The sequence below is a fragment of the Hippoglossus hippoglossus genome, chromosome 12, assembly GCF_009819705.1.
Source record: "Hippoglossus hippoglossus isolate fHipHip1 chromosome 12, fHipHip1.pri, whole genome shotgun sequence".
NCBI lineage: Eukaryota > Metazoa > Chordata > Actinopteri > Pleuronectiformes > Pleuronectidae > Hippoglossus > Hippoglossus hippoglossus.
This window is the reverse complement of record NC_047162.1, coordinates 602430-623596: the sequence shown is the minus strand read 5'-3', so window position 1 is coordinate 623596 and position 21167 is coordinate 602430. Positions and strand designations below refer to the sequence as shown.

Genomic DNA, 21167 nt, shown 5'->3' with positions numbered 1-21167 from the left:
TGCACTCGTTTCCTCAGGGGCTTCGGTTTTGTGCTTGGCCACTGAAACAACCAGTCTCATCGGAATGGATCTGCCACAGGCTGTGGTGCAGACCTTCCAGGAAGAACAGGCTCCATCCACTAGGGCAGCATACTCCTACTATTGGAGTATGTTTTGAGCGGTGGTGTGGTTAAAAACCAGGCAGATCTGCTCACATGTGGGTCTCAGTAGATCCTTATGTTCCTGCAGGTGTAGCTGAACATGGGGAAGGCTTTACTGACCCTTAAAGGCATTGTGGCTCTGATCGAACCAGCCTGTGTGGAGTGGTGCAGAATTTCTGAGGTGCGCCCAGTAACTCAAGAGCTTGGGTTAGAACCCCAGCAGGTCCACCCTGCAATCTGGCATTGATCCTGCAGACTCTGCAGCAGAACCTTCTTGACCCCCTCAAGCCTGAAATGGCTGTCCCTCAAGACAGCCATTTCTGTTGGCAGTGACATCTGCTAGGAGAGTTGGAGACATGCAAGCTCGGCAACTTTAGGCCGCATGATGGGAGAGTTGTGCTGCATCCCAACCCGGCTTTCCTCCCCAAAGTTCTCCTAGAGTCACAACTTGGTCAGGTGATCAAGCTTTATACCCTCTTTTCCAGACAAGCAGAGGAGAGACAGTCGGTCCCCACTTTGCACCGTCAGGCTCTGCAGTTGTACATCAGAGCAACACAAGCCCACAAGATAAACAACCAACTTCACATATGCTACAAACTGGAGTGTCTAGGTAGACAGAGGTGATCCTGCAGATATACGACAGCAAAGAGGTATCAGTGTCACTGGTAGTGCGATCATACTGAGGCCTCTCTTGCAGAGATCTGCACAGCTGTGACTTGGTCAACTTCATCTACATTCAGCTGGTTCTACCAACCGAATGTGGTTGCACCCTCTCCCTATGAGAAATTGTTTTTTGCATGCCTCTCAGTGGTAGGTATTGTCTATGGTCCCCCAACAGATCTGGTGGCCCAGTTGTCAGTGGCCTGGGTTGGGGTGCCACCTAAAACCTTTGACTAGCCTTGCGTCTAGCTTGAGCGGCCCGGGACTGTGATCGTGTGATACAGTTTTGAGGCTGACTGACAATGAAGAGATGAGTTATAATAAATCCCTCTTTTTTGGTGATTCATCAAAATTCTACGCCACGCCACGGTCACACCGTGTGACTTACACTAAAAAATAGAAGTAGTTTTAATCTCCATGTTGTTGAGATGACACTCACTGTATTTAAAGTTGATCAGATGAAAGCTCTAGGAGGAGTTTGTTCGAATACAACATGGGCAAATGGTCAAAAATGGCCACTTAATTCAAAATGGCCAACTTCCTGTTAGGTCTAGCATATTGATCCTTGAGGGTGTTTTATTTGTTATAAAAAGACACATGTCCCTACCGATTTTTGTACATTTCGGTCAATCGGGGTGCCGGGGCTGCACTTTAGGGGGCACTATTTGGGTTAGTGTTAGTAATCAAAATCAAAAAGTAGATGTGATATTACTGTTTTTTTAATTTATGAAAATTAGCAAAAATCCATCATGGCGGACAGTTATGGTCCAAGAGGCTTTACATTGAGCTGGACTTGTGTGTGAAATTTCACTATGTGAGGGGCATGGCTTGTCAAATGCGCCATCATGTGACAGATTGGGTTCAAGTTTCTTGGGCATTACTTTACATCATTCCCAATGAATATACAAATTTTTATGTTTCTAGCTTAAAATATGTCGAAGAAATCCCGCAAAATATGCACTTTAGATGTTAGTTTTTAGTTGCCCCAGAGAAATTTGGTTCAGTGGTTACTGCGCTATATATTACACTGAACCACATGCAACAATAACTAACCAACTAACAGTTCAACACCATTCATACGCTTTTAGATAGGCATGGTCATATTTGAGACCTAAAAAACAAACAAAAACGACTAGCTAAATGTAAACAGGCATCCAGACCTTGTGGCATAACCCAGTTGATCCCCCAGCATTAACACTATCTTTAGTGAGCTGCAAACCGAGGAAAATGTCCGGGGTCATTTCATGTCATGATCTTCACGGCTGCCTCTCCAAAGATGATCGTTTTGTCAACTTTACACGACTTCTCTGACTAGTGTTGTTTGCCTGTCAGCAAGTTTGTTAACTTCTGGCTGTGGCTGAGGGGGTAGAGCGGTTGTCCTCGAGAAGGTCAGCGGTTCAATTCCAGTCTGCTCCATCTGCATGCCAAAGTGTCCTTGGGCAAGATACTGAACCCTGAATTGCCCCTTATAGAAAAAAGTGCTGCCCATAGATGCACTGTATGAATGTGTGAGTGGGTGAATGGCAATAACCTGTACTGTAAAGCACTTTGAGTGGTAAGCGCTTTATATACTGTATATACAGGTGCATCTCAATGAATTAGAATATCATGGAAAAGTCCATTTATTTCGATAATTCAATTAAAAAAGTGAAACTCATATATTATATAGATTCATTACACACAGAGTGAAATATTTCAAGTGTTTATTTCTTTTAATTTTGATGATTATGACTTACAGCTAATGAAAACCCCAAATTCAGTATCTTCGAAAATTAGAATATTACAAAAGACCAATAAAACAAAGGATTTTTAATACAGAAATGTCAGCCTAATGAAAAGTATGTTCATATATATATGCACTCAATACTTGGTCGGGGCTCCTTTTGCATGAACTACTGCATCAATGCAGCGTGGCATGGAGGCGATCAGCCTGTGGCACTGCTGAGGTGTTATGGAATCCCAGGTTGCTTTGATAGCGGCCTTCAGCTTGTCTGCATTGTTGGGTCTGGTGTCTCTCATCTTCCTCTTAACAATACCCCATAGATTCTCTATGGGGTTCAGGTCAGGCGAGTTTGCTGGCCAATCAAGCACAGTGATACCATGGCCATTAAACCAGGTATTGGTACTTTTGGTAGTGTGGGCAAGTGCCAAGTCCTGCTGGAAAATGAAATCAGCATCTCCATAAACCTCGTCAGCGGAAGGAAGCATCAAGTGCTCACACTGTTGGACCACACAGTGGACCAACACCAGCAGATGACATGGCTCCCCAAATCATCACTGACTGTGGAAACTTCACACTGGACTTGGCAACTTGGAGCAACTTGGATTCTGTGCCTCTCCACTCTTCCTCCAGACTCTGGGACCTTGATTTCCAAATGAAATGCAAAATTTACTTTTATCGGGAAAGACGACTTTGGACTACTGAGCAACAGTCCAGTCCTTTTTCTCCTTAGCCCAGGTAACAAACGCTTCCGACGTTGTCTCTGGTTCAGGAGTGGCTTGACACGAGGAATGCGACAGTTGTAGCCCATGTTCTGGATACGTCTGTGCGTGGTGGCTCTTGATGCACTGACTCCAGCCTCAGTCCACTCCTTGTGAATCTCCCCCAAATTCTTGAATGGCCGTTGCTTCACAATCCTCTCAAGGCTGCGGTTATCCCTGTTGCTTGTGCACCTTTTTCTACCACACTTTTTCCTTCCACTCAACTTTCTATGAATATGCTTGGATACAGCACTCTGTGAACAGCCAGTGTCTTTAGCAATGACCTTTTGTGGCTTACCCTCCTTGTGGAGGGTGTCAATGACTGTCTTCTGGACAACTGTCAAGTCAGCAGTCTTCCCCATGATTGTGTAGCCTACTGAACCAGCCTTAGAGACCATTTAAAGGCTCAGGAAACCTTTGCAGGTGTTTTGAGTTAATTATCTGATTGGAGTGGGACATCGTGAGTCTACAATATTGAACTTTTTCACAATATTCAAATTTTCTGAGATACTGAATTTGGGGTTTTCATAAGCTGTAAGCCATAATCATCAAAATTAAAATAAGTAAATGCTTGAAATATTTCACTCTGTGTGTAATGAATCTATATAATATATGAGTTTCACTTTTTGAATTTAATTATCGCAAATAAACTAACGTTTCCATGATATTCTAATTTATTGAGATGCACCTGTAGACCATTTACTTCTGGGGCCGCCTGGCCCCCGATGGGTGGTGAATTTGATTGCTCTGAGAATGGTATGACAGAGAAGTTCCTATTCTGTTTATTCATTTATATTCCTTTTTCTATATTTTTCTGTGACCTGACAAAAGGTCTTTAAAACTCTGACTGTTAAATTAGTTCATCCTTGAGCTATTTATTCAAATTTGGCACCAATGTTCACTTGGACTCAAGGATGAACTGATGAAGATTAGCATTTGCTCGTCACAGTCACTATGAACTCAAAAACACATGTTTGGCTATGACTCAAGAATAATTAGTTGGTCCATTGCCAATAAACAATAATGAAAAAACTATTTTACATTATGGATTTCGGGCTTTCAGTTTAGGCATGGGAGGTGATCAGACAGATCTGGGAGATTTCAGGGAGCATTGAAAGGGAATGAACATCAATGCTTGATTTAATATCAACCAGGCAAATCATGACACACTTTGTAGGACTTCCATTTGTTATATTTGTCATTCATGTTGTAACAATGTCTCTGGCTCTTTTTTTAGTGCCCCAATGCCATACCTCATTGGAGTGCATTCCAGCATGATGGAGGTAACTGCATCTATCCATCTGTATTACAAGGAAAATGACAAATCTTCAGTTGAATCTGTCAATACGAAATATGTCCTGCCTTCTTATAGAGAGTTCGAGGGTTGGCTCTGGATGATGTGGTGATCCTAAATGTAGACACAAACACATTGGAAACTCCCTATAATGACCTGGAAAGCCTGCCCAATGATGTGGTGAGGAACTGCTGCAAAGTACACAACTTATTTCAAAAATAAGAAACAAGGTTTTTCAATGGGGATATAAACTTTCTCATATAATACTGTATTCTAATGTCTGTGAGTTATTGCCCCACAGGTTGTGTCTTTAAAAAGTCGTTTGAAGAAGGTTTCAACAACAACAGGGGATGGAGTGGCTCTAGCCTTCCTCAAGAGTCAGGCAGCTCTGTTTGGCAGCTACAGAAACGCTCTGCACATTGAGTTGGTCGGTACATGGTGTAAACAAGTAACATGAGTGATGCATGTTCATAGTCATGATGACATTGGTTCTTTCATGTGGGTTTGGGTATAACGGGAAACTTTATGCCAAATTGACATGCCTAATTCAATTCAGCTTTATTTGTATAATATAAAATCATAATATACATTATCTAATGTATTACAGGCACAATAACAATGCTGATTATAGGCAAATGATAATAATAATAATAGTTGATTATTCTGATCTAGATCATTCAGCAGATCATCAGAGAGCAGTCTAGATTTGTAGCAGCATAACAAAGGGATGGTTTAAGGCTCACCAGAGCCACCACTAACTAAAAGTTTTATCAAAGAGGAAACATTTAGATCAAAACCTAAATGAAGAGAGGCTTTCTCAATCCAAACTGGGATTTGATTCCACAGGAGAGGGGCCTGGTAGCTGATGGCTATTCCTAATATTCTATTCTCTGAGTTCTTGAATATACCATTGAGCTTTTTATATAAGGATAATTGTTTTCAATTATATTCTGGATTGAGCGTTGTGAAGAAGCTAACACAGGAGCAATGTGTCCTGGTCAAAAATGAAAAACCCCAATGTTTGTTACAGTGGAACTAGAGGCCAAGGTAATGCAATTCCTGCTCTGATTTTTGGTATGTGATGTATGCTTCTTAAATTCACAAAGTGCAGTTCCAGGGAGCAATGCAGCAATGACAGACATGCCTTTTTACCTATTATAAGTTTATTTACCATCAAAGTGATTTTGAAGATGTAATGTGAAGGTATAAAGCGACTTAGGAAAACATTCCTGAAGTCCTAAAGAGTTTTATCTGTATCTGTATTCTGATAACATTGCTTATAAGCATATATACATTATAATGAAAAGTATCTGTCCAAGTACAGAACCTTGACAACCTCCATGACTGGCTTATGTGCATGGAAGAGTCTCTGTTAACATTAACAATTGTCTGATAAGTATGACTTAAACCATCCTAGTGCTGTTTCATTATCTGTGATGAAATATTTTGAGTGATGATGTCAAAGTGCTGGTATTGGGAGAAAGAATTAAAGTTGAACGTAGATTTCAGAATGTTCTGTGACAGACAGAGGAGAAGTGTTGTACAATCCAATGGTTTATGGCAAGAAAGATTTCCTGTAACTGTCTTTGTGACAGTAAAGCTGAGGAGTCTCTTGGAGAAGGTGCTCCACTGTCTGTCCAGTATTTGGTAAAGAGGGTGGTTGGGTTCATCCATGATATGTTTGTTCATTGTCCTCCTCTCCAGAGATGTGACTTTGTTTATTTTTAGGGAGAGCCAATAACTTTCAATGAAGAAACATTTGTGAATCATCGTACCAGTGCCATGAGACAGTTCCTTCAGAACGCTATTCAGCTGCAGCTCTTCAAACAGGTATACACACACCTGTCATCTTTTATACTCATGAGGGCCTTCATTGATGTAATACATTCCCCATTCTCTAAGGTCACTAGTGAAATTGAATTGATACCAATATCTATGCATATACAATGGGTGCAATACCAGCATCATTGTTCACATACTTGTTGGTTTACTTAGCATGTATTCTGTACCAGGTTCTCTGGTTTCAGTTATTATCTTGCATTTTTTATCTTTGAAGATGTGCACAACTTGCCCAATCCAAATCTTACCCTAACCTAAACCCTAAAACAAAGTCTTAGATGAATTCAGGTCCAGGCAAAATCTCCTTAAAGTAAAGAAATATTCTCACTATATAAAACTGAGTTAAACCTAAAATCAATCATCATAAAGACACACACACAAACACTTTTATTTCACCATTTGTTTTACACCCTTCAATGTTATTGTTCCTCTGCAGTTCATTGATGGGCGTCTAGACTTGTTGAACTCAGGAGAGGGTTTCAGTGACATCTTTGAGGAGGAGATCAACTTGGGCGAATATGCAGGTGAGCCAGTTATGAAGTGTTTGTGTGAAACGTCTCAAACAGGCCTACTGACAATAGAGCACTGAGTGCACCCATAATTTGTGTTTATTAATTTAAGGAAGGAGCACTTAAATGACAGAGACATGATTAATACTTGTTATTTGTTAATGAGATTTTTGGCATTAAAACTAACAGACCATGCAAATCCATCCATTTTCGGGTCATCTTTTAACCACTGGTAATTCTTATTGGCAAGAGTAAATATAAGTAAAATATCTATCCTGATCAATTCACAAAGTCTGTACACTCAAAGTTTATGAGCTAATGTGACCTGATACCACCACAACCACTATCTACTATCAGATTAAAAATACCTTGTTTGAAGCAAAATTATGTACATCGTTAACTAGCTCAGCCAGCTTAATATATGTTTAAGTCGATGTTTCTGTTATGAAAAATGGATAATAATTGACCAATATATTTGAGAATATAGGACAAGATGGTGAATGTCCCTTCTACGTTTGAGGGTCTTCTGCACAATTTATGTTACCAACTACCATAGATGTTAGCAGGTGTTAGCGGCCACCAGTGGATCTTAGGGACATAACCTCGGTTATGCGTCCTAGCGTCAACAACTGGTTTGGCTTTGTAATCAAAGATTCCCCTGCTTTTTCTCTTTTCCCAAGCATTCTATTTCCAGCTGCCTTCTGGACTTGGTTTGCATTGTGGGTGTTATCCCTTCTTTCTGCGTCACTCCAAAATGTTACGCTCCGTAGTTGTACATGTTACCCATCCTCTCAATCTTCATCTCAACTGTGCCCTTTATCTTTTCAAGGATATCGCTTAGATCTGAGGCATAGAGACATATACAGTGACGTATATGGTGACATAATGACGTGGCTCTAAGACAGCTCTAGCCCATGGAAAAGCAAACTGGTTCCTAAAAGATTTGCAATTTGAACCAGCACCGAAAAAAGCACTAGCAGCAGCCCTACACTAGCACTCAGTTCACTTAGGTGGAAAGGGGTTAAATAATGAGAGACATCTGAAAACACTGCTCACATGTGACAAAAGAAGAAACTGCATCCACATGGACATTTTCAGATTGTTGGCTAGAATAATAGAATTCACAGTGGTCGATAGGTGGGAGAGAAAAATGTCTGTGGCTGAGGGATGGATCGGTCGTCCTTCAATCAGAAGGTCAGCAGTTCGATCCCAGTCTCCCCCATCTGCATGCCGAAGTGTCCTTGGGCAAGATGCTGAACCCCAAATTGCCCCTCATAGAAAAAAGGTGGCGTTAATAGATGCACTGTATGAATGTGTGTGTGAATGGGTGAATGGCAAACTGTACTGCAAAGCGCGTTGAGGGGTCATCATGACTAGAAAAGCACTATATAAATACAAACAATTTACCATTTTAACAAATGAAAGAGGGGATACCACCTTTCCACCTAAGTAAACATTCTAGCCCCTTTTGGAGGGGGACACTCCCATTGAAGGGCACTTCATATGTAGGGGTATGGCCAAGGGAGAGGAATTGGACTGCTCAAAAATAATTAAGGGAAACTTAAATGACACATCAGGTCTTGATGAACAAATTATTCAAGTTGAAAGTCTTTACTGATGTACATTGTATAATTTGTTGAGAACAAAATTACATCCAATGACCACACCAAAAATCTAAGTAAAATCAGCAGTCAGGGTACCCTTAGCTATGACATTAAGGTCTATGCGATCCTCCAAGGATATGCCTCCCCAGACCATCAATGACCCACCTCCAAACCGGTCATGCTGGATAATGTTACAGGCAGCATAACGTTTACCACGTCATCTCCAGACTCTTTCACACATGTCATATGTGCTCAGTGTGGACCTGCTCTCATCTGTGAAGAGAATGGGGTGCTGGTGGCGGCCCTGCCAATTCTGGTGTTCTCTGGCAAATGCCAATCGAGCTGAACGGTGCTGGAATCTGTTTCTGACGGTTTGGTCAGAAACATGCACACCAGTAGCATGCTGGAGGTCATTATGTAGTGCTCTGGCAGTGCTCCTCCTGTTCCTCCTCACACAAAGGAGCAGATGTCCTGCTGCTGGGTTGATGCCCTTCTACGGCCCTGTCCAGCTCTCCTTGTGTAACAGCCGGTCTCCTGGTGTCTCCTCCATGCTCTTAAAACTGTGCTAGGACACACAGCAAACCTTTTTGCGACTGTATGTATGGATGTGCCTTCCTGGAGGACCTGGACTACCTGTGCAACTTGATAAGGCTGCAGGTACCGCCTCATGCTACCAGGACACTATCAGAACACAAAATTAGAGAAGAATCAGTCAGGAAGGATAAGGAGAGAGCAATTGTCTGTTGCCACCTCTTGAAATAACATTCCCTTTTTGGGGGTGGTCTTGCATTTGCCTCTCTATTGCACCTGTTGTCACTTTCATTTGCACCAAAGCAGGTGAAATTGATTCACAATCACTTGTGCTTCCTAAATGAACAGATTGATAGTTTAACTGATTTGGTGTTATACTGTGACGATTAAGTGTTCCCTTCATTTTTGAGCAGTGTACATTCACTGTCAACTCTATCTGCTCTGCCAATCAGGATTCATTCATGAGTGAACATGAAGTTAAGGTATTCGAAATCTGAGTCTGAAAGGTAACATCTGAGCAGGTTCTGTAGGTAAAATAGGTTATGAATATAGCTACTTTTCATGTTCATGTTCATAAGTTATGTTCATAAGTTATGTAAAAATTGTAGCTCATAAATAACTTGAAGCTGTGTGTTAAAATATATCACATTTTATTCCTTAAATTTAAACAATTCCAGTACAAATGTGAAAAGCCGATTATGAATTGTAATCTGCAGTAAACTCACAGTAGCATTTACTGCTCATTCTGTACATATGCAGAGAAGTCCGCCCCCTCACCAGCTGCATTCGTTTAAAATGTAGTAGCTCATACAAGTTACTTTTGACTTCTTCTGTCTTAGTGTATTAGGTAGTTAGTGTTGTTGGTACGTTTTCTATTCAAGAACCCTGAAATTTGGGAAAATAGAACTACGTCTGCATTCAGTTTGTTTTATGTTGCCTAGCCTGTGTGTATGCAATCTTGTGTAATTAACACTTCAAAGTATATTATCATTGATGCATTCCCATGTTGAAAATATGACTTAAAGGTTCAGTGTGTAAGATTTAGGTGAAAGGGATCTATTGACAGAAATTTTATATAAAATAATCCTAGTGATGTTTTCACTAGTGTGTTTCATCTAAATTATAGAAATTGTTGTTTTATTAACCCTACAATGGGCCCTTTTATAGACCGCCATGTTTCTTGTAGTAGCCCAGACTGGACAAACTAAACACCCTTTGAGTTTTTATGAAAACTGAAGGTTACCACAGATTCTCTTTCATGTTTGGAAGGGGAGGGTGAGGTGAGGGGTATTCAGCTGCAACATGCAACTTCACCACTTTATGTCACTAAATTCTACACACTGCAACTTTAACCACTTAAGTCTGAAAACAGTAATAACAACATTAAAATAGAATACAATATATCTACTGATCAGTAGCAGTGATCTGCTATACCTAGTTTACAGTACGACGTTCTGTGGAACGCATATTTATAGAATACACATTGTAAAGGACCCAAGGAAATGCAGTGTGGAATTTGGGGCAGTTTGAACATGCAATATGTTTAATATTAATAAAATTTGCAATGGAGGAAAAAAAAAACACCAGATATGTCAACTTCCACCACACAAACAATAAAAAAGTGACAGTATATTGTTGGCCTGTTTCGCTCACTAATGACGAAATAATTCTGAAGAAGGTTATGTAGCATATCAAGGAAACAGTCATTCTTAAAATTATAATACACACATATTATTCACAATATGGAAAAAGGAGATAAATTGGAGATTAGAAATCATCTCAGAAATCTCAGGTGCGTTCACAACAGCAGCAACAACAACTTATTCTTCAGTTTGGGGTTCTGTGCACTGTGTTGAGCTTCACTCAACTTTGAATAAACAGTTGAACAGCTTTTTGTGCAGCAGTGGTTGCGCAGCTTCAGGGTTCTGCAGACCATGGCCCAATCCCATTTCACCCCTTCTCCCTACCCCTTAGCCCTTCCCCGTCGTGTGTAGGGAAAGGCTGTCCTGATCCTTGTTGGGATGGAGGGGGAAGGCCATGTGTTAGGGCTGTGCAGCCCTCGAAACAGAGATTTTTCAGACCCACACTTCAAACAAGGGCTATGAGAATTTCCCAGAAAGCAGGAATGGCCAAGAAAACAACACATTCCAAATAGGCAGGTTTAGAACAGGCACTGCACTAGTAAGATCAAAAGAACAAAACTGCAACCAACTCAGTGGCTGACTGCTAGTATGGCAGTGGCTTTCCAACAGATTCCTGTTTTGATTGCTAGACCTTCTCAGTTTGTGCCCAGCATGCTCACTAGTCAATGTTAAGTTATTTCTTCTTTCTCCTACAGGAAGTGACAAGACCTACCACCAGTGGCTGTTCACTGTAAAGGTGAGCTAGTCTGATAGCTTTTACCCACACAGACAGCACATCATTACACCCATTTCTGCCATTTAGTTTGCCCTTTGTGAAAGCAAGGAATAAGGATGTGAGGGCATACTGTATGTCAGTCATCTATCTACCCAACACTTATTTCCAGAAAAACAATGCCAACATCTACTGGTCAGATTCCCACAAATTTCACAATGGACATATTTGTTTGCTCCTCAGGAAATTATTCCTAATGATTTTGTTGACTTACTGACCTTGACCACTATCACTAAGTGGAATTTTAACTCCGTTTTCATCCACATGATATTATTACTACTATGAGTCTGTTATAGTGGCATCTTGACTTTTTTTCCATCTCTTTAGTTGCATATTATAAAGGTCGTTGGGGACTCATATATTTAAAAGAAATAATCACGAGATCCTTTCTCAGTTTAATCACTTACAATGTATTGAACCCAAAAATAGTCAAAAGAAAGAAAAACTTACTTTCCTCTCCTAGAATAATAATGGTGTTGTTACCAAACTGATTCTCTTTTTTCGCTTTCTAATTCCAAACCTGTCAACCCAATTTGCAGGATTTGTCATTTATAAAAAAAAAAAAAATGAAAAGGATTACCTTAATTGATTATATCATGATCATAGGTTTCAGAAAAGCACACTAAATATAATTATTGGGTCAAAACTGTACTACAATGCAACCTTCACTCTGGCGTTTCATAATTTTGTTGCAGGTTTAATGTTAGAAATACAAATTGTTTGAAAGTAGATGGTCTTTGTGACTTTACAGGCAAACACAAAGTCATGGGAGTGTTAAGTATAAAAAAAAAAATCAACATATACAGTAAGAACAGTGGCCTGGAACCTTCACTCTCTGTCTACTTAATTGCGTACACCCATTTAATCTAATGAATTCCAATATAATAACTCTGCCTCTTACTCTACTTTGACAAAGCTTGTAATGTCCAGTTTTTGTTAAAATTTTGTGAGAAATGTTAATTAAAATAGGTTTGTTGGAGACTGCATTACAATATTTCTCCTCAGATACTCGACCATTACTGACAATAATCCATCAATTCATTGACCTTCCAGTGTTTACTCAAATCAATGCTGCAAATACCCTTATCTTTCTGATGTTCTCCATTACACGTGGCATCTATTGCACTTCTGTCCGTCCTGGGAGAGGGATCCCTCACAAGTGGCTCTCTCTGAGGTTTCTACGTTCTTTTTACCCTGTTAAAAGGATTTTTAAAGTAGTTTTTCCTTACTCTTGTTGAGGGTTAAGGGCAGAGGATGTCACATCTTGTTAAAGCCCTATGAGGCAAATTTTGATTTGTGAATATGGGCTATACCAATAAAATTTGATTGTTTGATTGATTGATCTGTGTTTCAAATAATCCCCCTTTCATGTTTGTAATTGGATTGGGCAAAACATAAGATACACCTCACGCTATAATGCAGTGCAGTTTAACGCACTCTGCAAATGACAAATTCAAATATAGCCGCAAGCGGCAATGAGCGGGTTCCAGCCTTAATTCGCTCAATAAGAGGAAGCAGTTCAAAAGGAATGTTTTGGGTATTTTTGGTGCACCCTTTATGTGAAATGCAAAATGCTTTAGCAGCCCTATTTTACAATACGATATAAACATATTTGAAAAGTTTCATGATGATTTGACAAATATTTTAAGAGTTATGGCCAATTTCCCTCTAAGCCTCCGCCCTTGACAAAAGTTTATGGTTAATAACGGCCGTGTTTCTGACCAATCCTGATGATTTACAATAGAAATGTGTATCTCAGTCTCACAATGCTTTATACGGAATTTGGTGTTGATTGGATAAAAAAAATCAAAAAGTAGATGAGACATTACTGTTTAAAATTTATGCTAATAGATTAGCAAAAATCCATCATAGCGGACAGTTATGTTCCAAGAGGCTTTTTTTCTAAAACACATTGAGCTGGACTTGTGTGTGAAATTTTAAGTCAATCGGACAAATTGTGTGAGGGGCGTGACCTGTCAAATGTAATAGCGCCACCAATGCGGATAATTGGCGCTGCGCTGCCTCGCAGCCTCGCAGCGGCGCTTCCGCGTCCGGGGTAAACCCGGCGTAACGAGTGGGGGGGCTCTGTGTGTGTGCCGGTGTTACAGTAGTGCTGAACACTGCGGAAGTCTTCCACACTGCTGGCTGTGTGGCATTGACACAAATTCCAGCTCACGCATGGGAGAGCGAGCGGTCGCTCCCGAGCAGCTGCTGCAGCCTCCCAGTCCCAACGATCCAGACAAATGCCACATGTGAGTGAATCGCGGGCTGACCAGCGCGGAGAAATGCTCGTCCTGTGTGAACAGCCAGGCGGCTGCGTGCTTGGGAACGGCGCTGCGCTGCCTTGCCACCTCGCTGCCTCCGGTGTAAACCCGGCGTAACGAGTGTGGGGGGACGGGGGGGGGGGGGGGTGGGCCAAGGCCATGTAGGGAAACTTCCAGTGCCTTGTTACGACACAAAACCCAGGAAGCTCAATCGAGTCGCTCAAGCATGACGTTTCTGACTTAGAGGAACCATAACAAAACGCGCAAGTGTTTTTTCCCCAGAGTTTTTGGGTTGGTAGACATGCCAGATACCCACATTAACCTGTAGAAGCACTAACAAAGTGGAATTTGCATGCTATGTCCCCTTTAAGTTAATCAGACTAAGGGTGTGAGGGCGTGGCTTGTCAAAATTTGTCTTTTTGAGGCCTAATTACAGTGCCACCATGGGGTTGATTGAGCTCATGTTTTACAGAAAGTTGATGCACATCAATTCCAAACCTTAACAAATCGGAATAAAAACAATAGGGTTCTGGCCCTTCAGGCCTCAAACTCTAATAATAACAAACTGGAGTAAAAATACTATGGTTCTGGCCCTTCAGGCCTTAACACAGAGTAATAGGAAAAAAACAACAAACTGTAGTAAAAACAATAGGGTTGTGGCCCTTTGGGCCTCGAATCAATCAATAAATCAAATTTTATATGTATTCACAAATCACAATTTGTCTCATAGGGCTTTAACAAGGTGTGACATCCTCTGCCCTTAACCCTCAACAAGAGGAAGGAAAAACGACAAAAAAAAACCTTTTAACAGGGTAAAAAGAACGTAGAAACCTCAGAGAGAGCCACATGTGAGGGATCCCTCTCCCAGGACGGACAGAAGTGCAATAAATGCCACGTGTAATGGAGAACATTAGAAAGATAAGGGTATTTGCAGCATTGATTAGAATAAACACTTTGTAGCATAATGGAAGGTAAAATAATTGATGGATTATTGTCAGTAATGGTCGAGTATCTGAGTAGAAATATTGTATATCAAGCAGTTTTGTTGTTATCATAGTCTATGGTCAGCAGCCACCACGATCATGATCCACCATCAAGATCGGATGCCACTATAGTCCACAGTCATGGTCCACTGCCGCCATTAGGATCCACCATCAGCTGCCACCTCAATCGTGGTCCATCACCACTATCAGATGCCAACACGATACAGGATCCGCCATTATGAACCATAATAATAAATGAATACCTCTCTGGGATTGTCAATCACATTTTACAGTTGTACCTATGAAATAGGTCATTAGAGTATTCTTGTTGTAATACTACTAATACATGTAATATTCTCCTTTTTTAAGAGTGTACCACTGCTGAACAGCACTCCAGTCTTTAAACAAAGAAGTTAATTGAATGTATACAGGCAGATGTTTCTATTATTTTGTCCACCAGATCTCAATGAAGGTAGTTCAAATAATAGTAAAAGCTGTAAAATGGAATAGAATTCAACAGCAAAACAAACTACATCGTTCAGAATGATTATACATTTTAAACTTCTCTCCAACAACAGTTAACATAAAATTTAACATTAAAACCTCATGAAGTTCAGATAACTGTTGTATTAGACTTCTTTAGTTTTAGCTAGATGTACCTAAATACTCTGGCAACCTATTGTAGATGTAGTTCATTCCATTCAAGTGTTGTTTTGTCTATAAGGAATACCACAGACTCTAGCTGCTGCTTGTTGATCTTAAGACCTTTACTATTGCTCATACAGTATGTCTATTTGCCATTTGAAAACAGACTTTTCATCATACTCAATCACAATGTAATACATATCAGGCATATCATTTATTATGTCTTAGTCATTCAATTTTTGGTGAATGTTTTTCTTACAGAGAGGGGGTGGTGCTATCTTCAATACAGTGAAGACAAAGGCAAACCCAGCCATGAGGACTGTTTACAAGTTTGTAAGCATATCCCTGGATTCTGTTTAAAGCCTAAAAATGTGTTGTTTGGTAGAAATACAAATGGCAGTGATCTGGCTTTATTTATGTTTGTTTGACAGGCCAAAGACCATGCAAAAATGCGTATTAAAGAAGTCAAGAGCCGGCTAAAGCAGAAAGTAAGTAGCTTTGCACTACTCTAGATCACGTTTTGTTTTTGTATACACTGTAACATTGGTTTGACAGCAGCAAAGGTGGTGACAGTGCTTGATCTTTGCCTCACAAAAAATAACTTTTATCACCACCCTAACTCACCTTAACTACCTTAACTGAATCTCATCACCCAAGCCACAGCGTGCCGCCTCCCTCCTCCATCTCTTGCATTGCCATCACTACTTTCACCCATTTCAACTTCCACCTCCCTGTGTTCCCCCTCTTTAGGAGCAGGCAGAAAATGGGTTCTCTACAGGAGTGCCATCAGTCATCAATGATGAAAGCTCAACAAGCATTGTCTCCTCCCCGAGTGGAGTCAGGACGGAGGGTGCACAGCGAACCTGGGATGACCAGAGAGAAATCACTGTGCACTTTGGACAGGTTGGCAGAATTTAGGAGGAATGTGGTAAAGTGAAAATCTGGAGAGAAAGAATTTCAAAGAGCTGCAATATATGAATCAGTTGTTTGAACAAAGTTTGGGAATATAATCAGTATAATACCATGATACCTATAATACCTAATACCAAGTTTTCTCCAGTTTATCTGTACCATTAAAACACCCTTTAACAACTATAGTGGTATTATAGACCAGGAGTATTCAAAATCTGACAGGGATTGACCTGTCAATGTATTACAATAGGGCTGCATTTATTGATTAATTTTTTATTGATTAATCTAACGATTATTTTTTAGTACTTGTTAAATCTAATAATGAATTTGCATTTAAATTGATTTAATCATCTTCTCTTAAAAACAAACAAATCTGACAACAAACAAACTATGCACTGTAAGGCATTATTCCACAACAAAAAATAGCCCAGTCTGAACTGCTAATCAGCCTTTTAAAGTCCCATACACAATCTCTCCAAAATACAACTAGTGCAAGAGCTTGTTACATTAAAGTAAAATGAATATATAAATCTACATTAAGCTGTCCAACAACAAAGTAAATGAAAACCAAACTAAAATTCAAGTAACTTTCTGGTGGAATATCAAAACACTGTGTAAATTTATGTTTAGCAGTCTATCAAAAAAAAATTCTTGAAGTAGCCTAGCAGTTGTATCAATGTCTGTATGAAGTCAAAAACTGACTGTCAAATAAAATGAAGTAAGTAAAATTCTATAGTATTTCAACAATGTTTATTATTCATTTTCAAACTGAACTGGAGGGTACTCTAATAATAAAATAATAATTAAATAAATGTTCTTTCTCGTTTCAAGTAAAATAAGGTTTGCATTTAAAAACAAATTAAAGAGCTTTTGAAAAAGGCATCTTAAAGTTTGATTTTAGTTTGAGTTTCTCTTTTTTCCTAAAATATAACTACATTACACAAATAAATAATCTATACCTCCATGATCTTAGAGCCACTGCTCTAAATGCTGACTATGTACACTACCGTTCAAAAGTTTGGGGTCACTTAGAAATTTCCTTATTTTTCAAAGAAAAGCACAGTTTTTTTCAATGAAGATAACATTAAATTAATCAGAAATACACTCTATACATTGTTAATGTGGTAAATGACTATTCTAGGTGGAAATGTCTGGTTTTTAATGAAATATCTACATAGGTGTATAGAGGCCCATTTCCAGCAACTATCACTCCAGTGTTCTAATGGTACATTGTGTTTGCTAATCGCCTTAGAAGACTAATGGATGATTAGAAAACCCTTGAAAACCCTTGTGCAATTATGTTAGCACAGCTGAAAACTGTTTTGCTGGTGAGAGAAGCTATAAAACTGGCCTTCCTTTGAGCTAGTTGAGTATCTGGAGCATCACATTTGTGGGTTCGATTATACTCTCAAAATGGCCAGAAAAAGAGAACTTTCATGTGAAACTCGCCAGTCTATTCTTGTTCTTAGAAATGAAGGCTATTCCATGCGAGAAATTGCGAAGAAACTGAAAATTTCCTACAACGGTGTGTACTACTCCCTTCAGAGAACAGCACAAACGGGCTCTAACCAGAGTAGAAAGAGAAGTGGGAGGCCCCGGTGCACAACTCAGCAAGAAGACAAGTATATTAGAGTTTCTAGTTTGAGAAATAGACGCCTCACAGGTCCTCAACTGGCAGCTTCTTTAAATGGTACCCGCAAAACGCCAGTGTCAACGTCTACAGTGAAGAGGCGACTCCGGGATGCTGGCCTTCTAGGCAGAGTGGCAAAGAAAAAGCCATATCTGAGACTGGCCAATAAAAAGAAAAGATTGATATGGGCAAAAGAACACAGACATTGGACAGAGGAAGATTGGAAAAAAGTGTTATGGACAGACGAATCAAAGTTTGAGGTGTTTGGATCACACAGAAGAACATTTGTGAGACGCAGAACAGGTGAAAAGATGCTGGAAGAGTGCCTGACGCCATCTGTCAAGCATGGTGGAGGTAATGTGATGGTCTGGGGCTGCTTTGGTGCTGGTAAAGTGGGAGATTTGTACAAGGTAAAAGGGATTTTAAATAAGGAAGGCTATCACTCCATTTTGCAACGCCATGCCATACCCTGTGGACAGCGCTTGATTGGAGCCAATTTCCTCCTACAACAGGACAATGACCCAAAGCACACCTCCAAATTATGCAAGAACTATTTAGGGAAGAAGCAGGCAGCTGGTACGCTGTCTGTAATGGAGTGGCCAGCGCAGTCACCAGATCTCAACCCCATTGAGCTGTTGTGGGAGCAGCTTGACCGTATGGTACGCAAGAAGTGCCCATCAAGCCAATCCAACTTGTGGGAGGTGCTTCAGGAAGCGTGGGGTGAAATTTCTACAGATTACCTCAACAAATTAACAGCTAGAATGCCAAAGGTCTGCAATGCTGTAATTGCTGCAAATGGAGCATTCTTTGACGAAAGCAAAGTTTGAAGAACAAAATTAACATTTCTAATAAAAATCATTATTTCTAACCTTGTCAATGTCTTGACTATATTTTTTATTCATTTTGCAACTCATTTGATAAATAAAAGTTTGAGTTTTCATGGAAAACACGAAATTGTCTGGGTGACCCCAAACTTTTGAACGGTAGTGTAGATATGTTGGCAGAATAAACAGCCAAACTAAAATTAGAAAAAATAAACTAAAAACTTGTTGTTCTGTAAAACCAGCATGCACCTGAATCTTTGACCTCATGTCTCTCCCACCAAAATTTCAATATTGAAAAGAGGTTTTTGTATGAATGAGGATCTTTCCTGATTTGTCAGATGTTGAAATAATGCATAAACACTTTCACATTGTTACAGTATTAATATATAAATGGGTCTCTCTGATGAGTTAGTATGTGTACTGTTCTTTGCTCCCTGTTTTTTACATCATTTATTTGCCTCCACAGGCTCGACCACCTGTGTTGTTGAAAAGACCAAAAAGCAATCTGAGTCTGGAAACCAGCCTTGAACAGTAAGCCTACATCCATTTTGTCCCCCTGATCATGATGTAGCTAAGAAATCACATTTACATATTTGGAAAGCCAGTGCATAGATTTTGAAAAAAAAACTACTTTTATTATGCAAAATATAAATATATGATGGTATATTATATTGAGCTTTTATACAAACACATACCAAGAAAAAAAATGTAAAAGGTTGTCTTCAGTTTAATGAGAGAGAAATGTGTTATCAAGCAAATATGTTTACCTAAATGCCAGTAAATCTATAGTCCCAAAGACCGTGAAGAAATACAGAAATGTGACAAAGTAGAAGGTGTTGAGCAGCCATGTGCCACCAGAACAGCTTCATTGCACCTAGACGTAGATTTTAAGATTCTTTGATTTTATGAAAATGATCTCTATCCAGTGTTTGGTTTACATTGTTAATTTCGCAACCTGGCAAATTTTTGGGATTCGCTAGCTCTTGAACTTTAAAAACCTGTATGCATCAAAGTTTAATGACTTTCCATGAAAACAGGAAGTTTTTGTATCTCATACATACAAGGTCCAATCTACTTCAAAATTCACGTGACAAGATTCCCCGCCTGACTACACATAAATCTTGACTTACAATCACAGTCCCCCCTAGCGGCAACAGGAAAAGTCTTGTTTTTTACATGTCTTACACTTTGATTTAGTCCTCCTATTCAGTTGACCATAACCAAGTCAGATTTTTGTGAGAAGGTCCTCAAGACATTGATGATGAAGTCTTGTGAAAACAGAGTTTTCGTTGAACGTCAGTGGCGTGGCATGGCATATCAGCCCCAAGAAAGTCATAGTCATTGCATCACGTTCTGGTAACCAGAGGTAAGTAAGCCTCGTATGAAAATTCACCACGGATGTTCACATTTTTATAGAATATCTGTAGTTGCTTAATTTAAGCTTGGTTTACTGAGGATCAATAACTTTTTTGAATGCTGATTCAATATTCACACTTTTGTGGTCTTTTTATTTTCAATTTAAGTTTTTTTTATACTTGTTCCTTATAAGATCTTTTGTACATAGGACAAGATGATGGATATCCCTTGTATGTTGAAGGTCTTCCGCACTATTTAAGTTCCCAACTGCTAGTAGATGTTAGCAGATATAAGCGACCAGCAGCGGATGTTAGCGACATGTCTTCCGTGTGTACCTACTGGACACTCTCCTCTAAGGCAGGCCCAGCAGAGGCTGATTAGATTAGGTGTATGTCCCTAAAATCTTGGGGCCCAGTTGGGATCTTTCCTCCATTCTGCAGTCCATGATGTTTTTTTAGGTCTGGTGCAGGGCTTGCCCGTGGATTCCTTGAACTCTGAGCAACCTGATGGTGGATGTTGCAATCAAACCCTTGCAGCCAACTTCCACAGGGCAAACTATTATTTTCCAGCAACATTGTTCTGCTTCAGGTGCCATCTCTGCATACTCTCCTCTTCCTCTCATTTACTTCATAAACAGCATCCTCCTAGGGCACTGTTGATTCTATGCAGTAAACTTGCGCAGGGTGTTAAAACAGAGTACCAGGGCTGGTCTTAGGGTGGTGGTGACAATGTGTGATAGGACTATAAGCCCCTGGCAGCATTTCCAAGTCTTGGGCTTGCACCGAGTGACCACTCCTGGTCAGTGAAGAAGGCCCTCTCTGTCCCTGCTCCCCTGTTTTGGATGGCAAGGCATTGATAGTGGTTCTCTTTGTTTCAATTGTTGCTGCCAAGCATTTTAGTACTTGGTTGTGTCTCCACATGACCTACCTTGGGAGAGACTTACTTTACAACCAGTAAGGATGTGTCTGAGGGTAGCTGGAGTTGAGCATAGTGGACAGTATGGATCGTCATTCAGCCACAGCTGGAGGTTTTGGGTGAAGGAAGGATGTAGTAGGTTGATTCAAGATTCAAGAGTTTATT

The 21167-nt window shown here is 40.0% G+C and overlaps 1 protein-coding gene across 5 annotated transcripts in view; it reads left to right on the top strand.

Annotated features, from left to right (window-relative positions):
* dennd1a (DENN/MADD domain containing 1A) overlaps nucleotides 1-21167 on the top strand; it is a 72261-nt gene that overhangs the window by 43497 nt on the left and 7597 nt on the right. For all 5 annotated transcript variants that reach the window (XM_034602743.1, XM_034602740.1, XM_034602741.1 and 2 more), the window contains 10 exons: nucleotides 4519-4564; nucleotides 4654-4755; nucleotides 4877-5002; nucleotides 6304-6405; nucleotides 6851-6938; nucleotides 11397-11437; nucleotides 15627-15698; nucleotides 15797-15853; nucleotides 16116-16268; nucleotides 19198-19262. In XM_034602743.1, the coding sequence (XP_034458634.1) occupies nucleotides 4519-4564; nucleotides 4654-4755; nucleotides 4877-5002; nucleotides 6304-6405; nucleotides 6851-6938; nucleotides 11397-11437; nucleotides 15627-15698; nucleotides 15797-15853; nucleotides 16116-16268; nucleotides 19198-19262 (852 nt within the window). The remainder of the gene's footprint in view (nucleotides 1-4518; nucleotides 4565-4653; nucleotides 4756-4876; nucleotides 5003-6303; nucleotides 6406-6850; nucleotides 6939-11396; nucleotides 11438-15626; nucleotides 15699-15796; nucleotides 15854-16115; nucleotides 16269-19197; nucleotides 19263-21167) is intronic.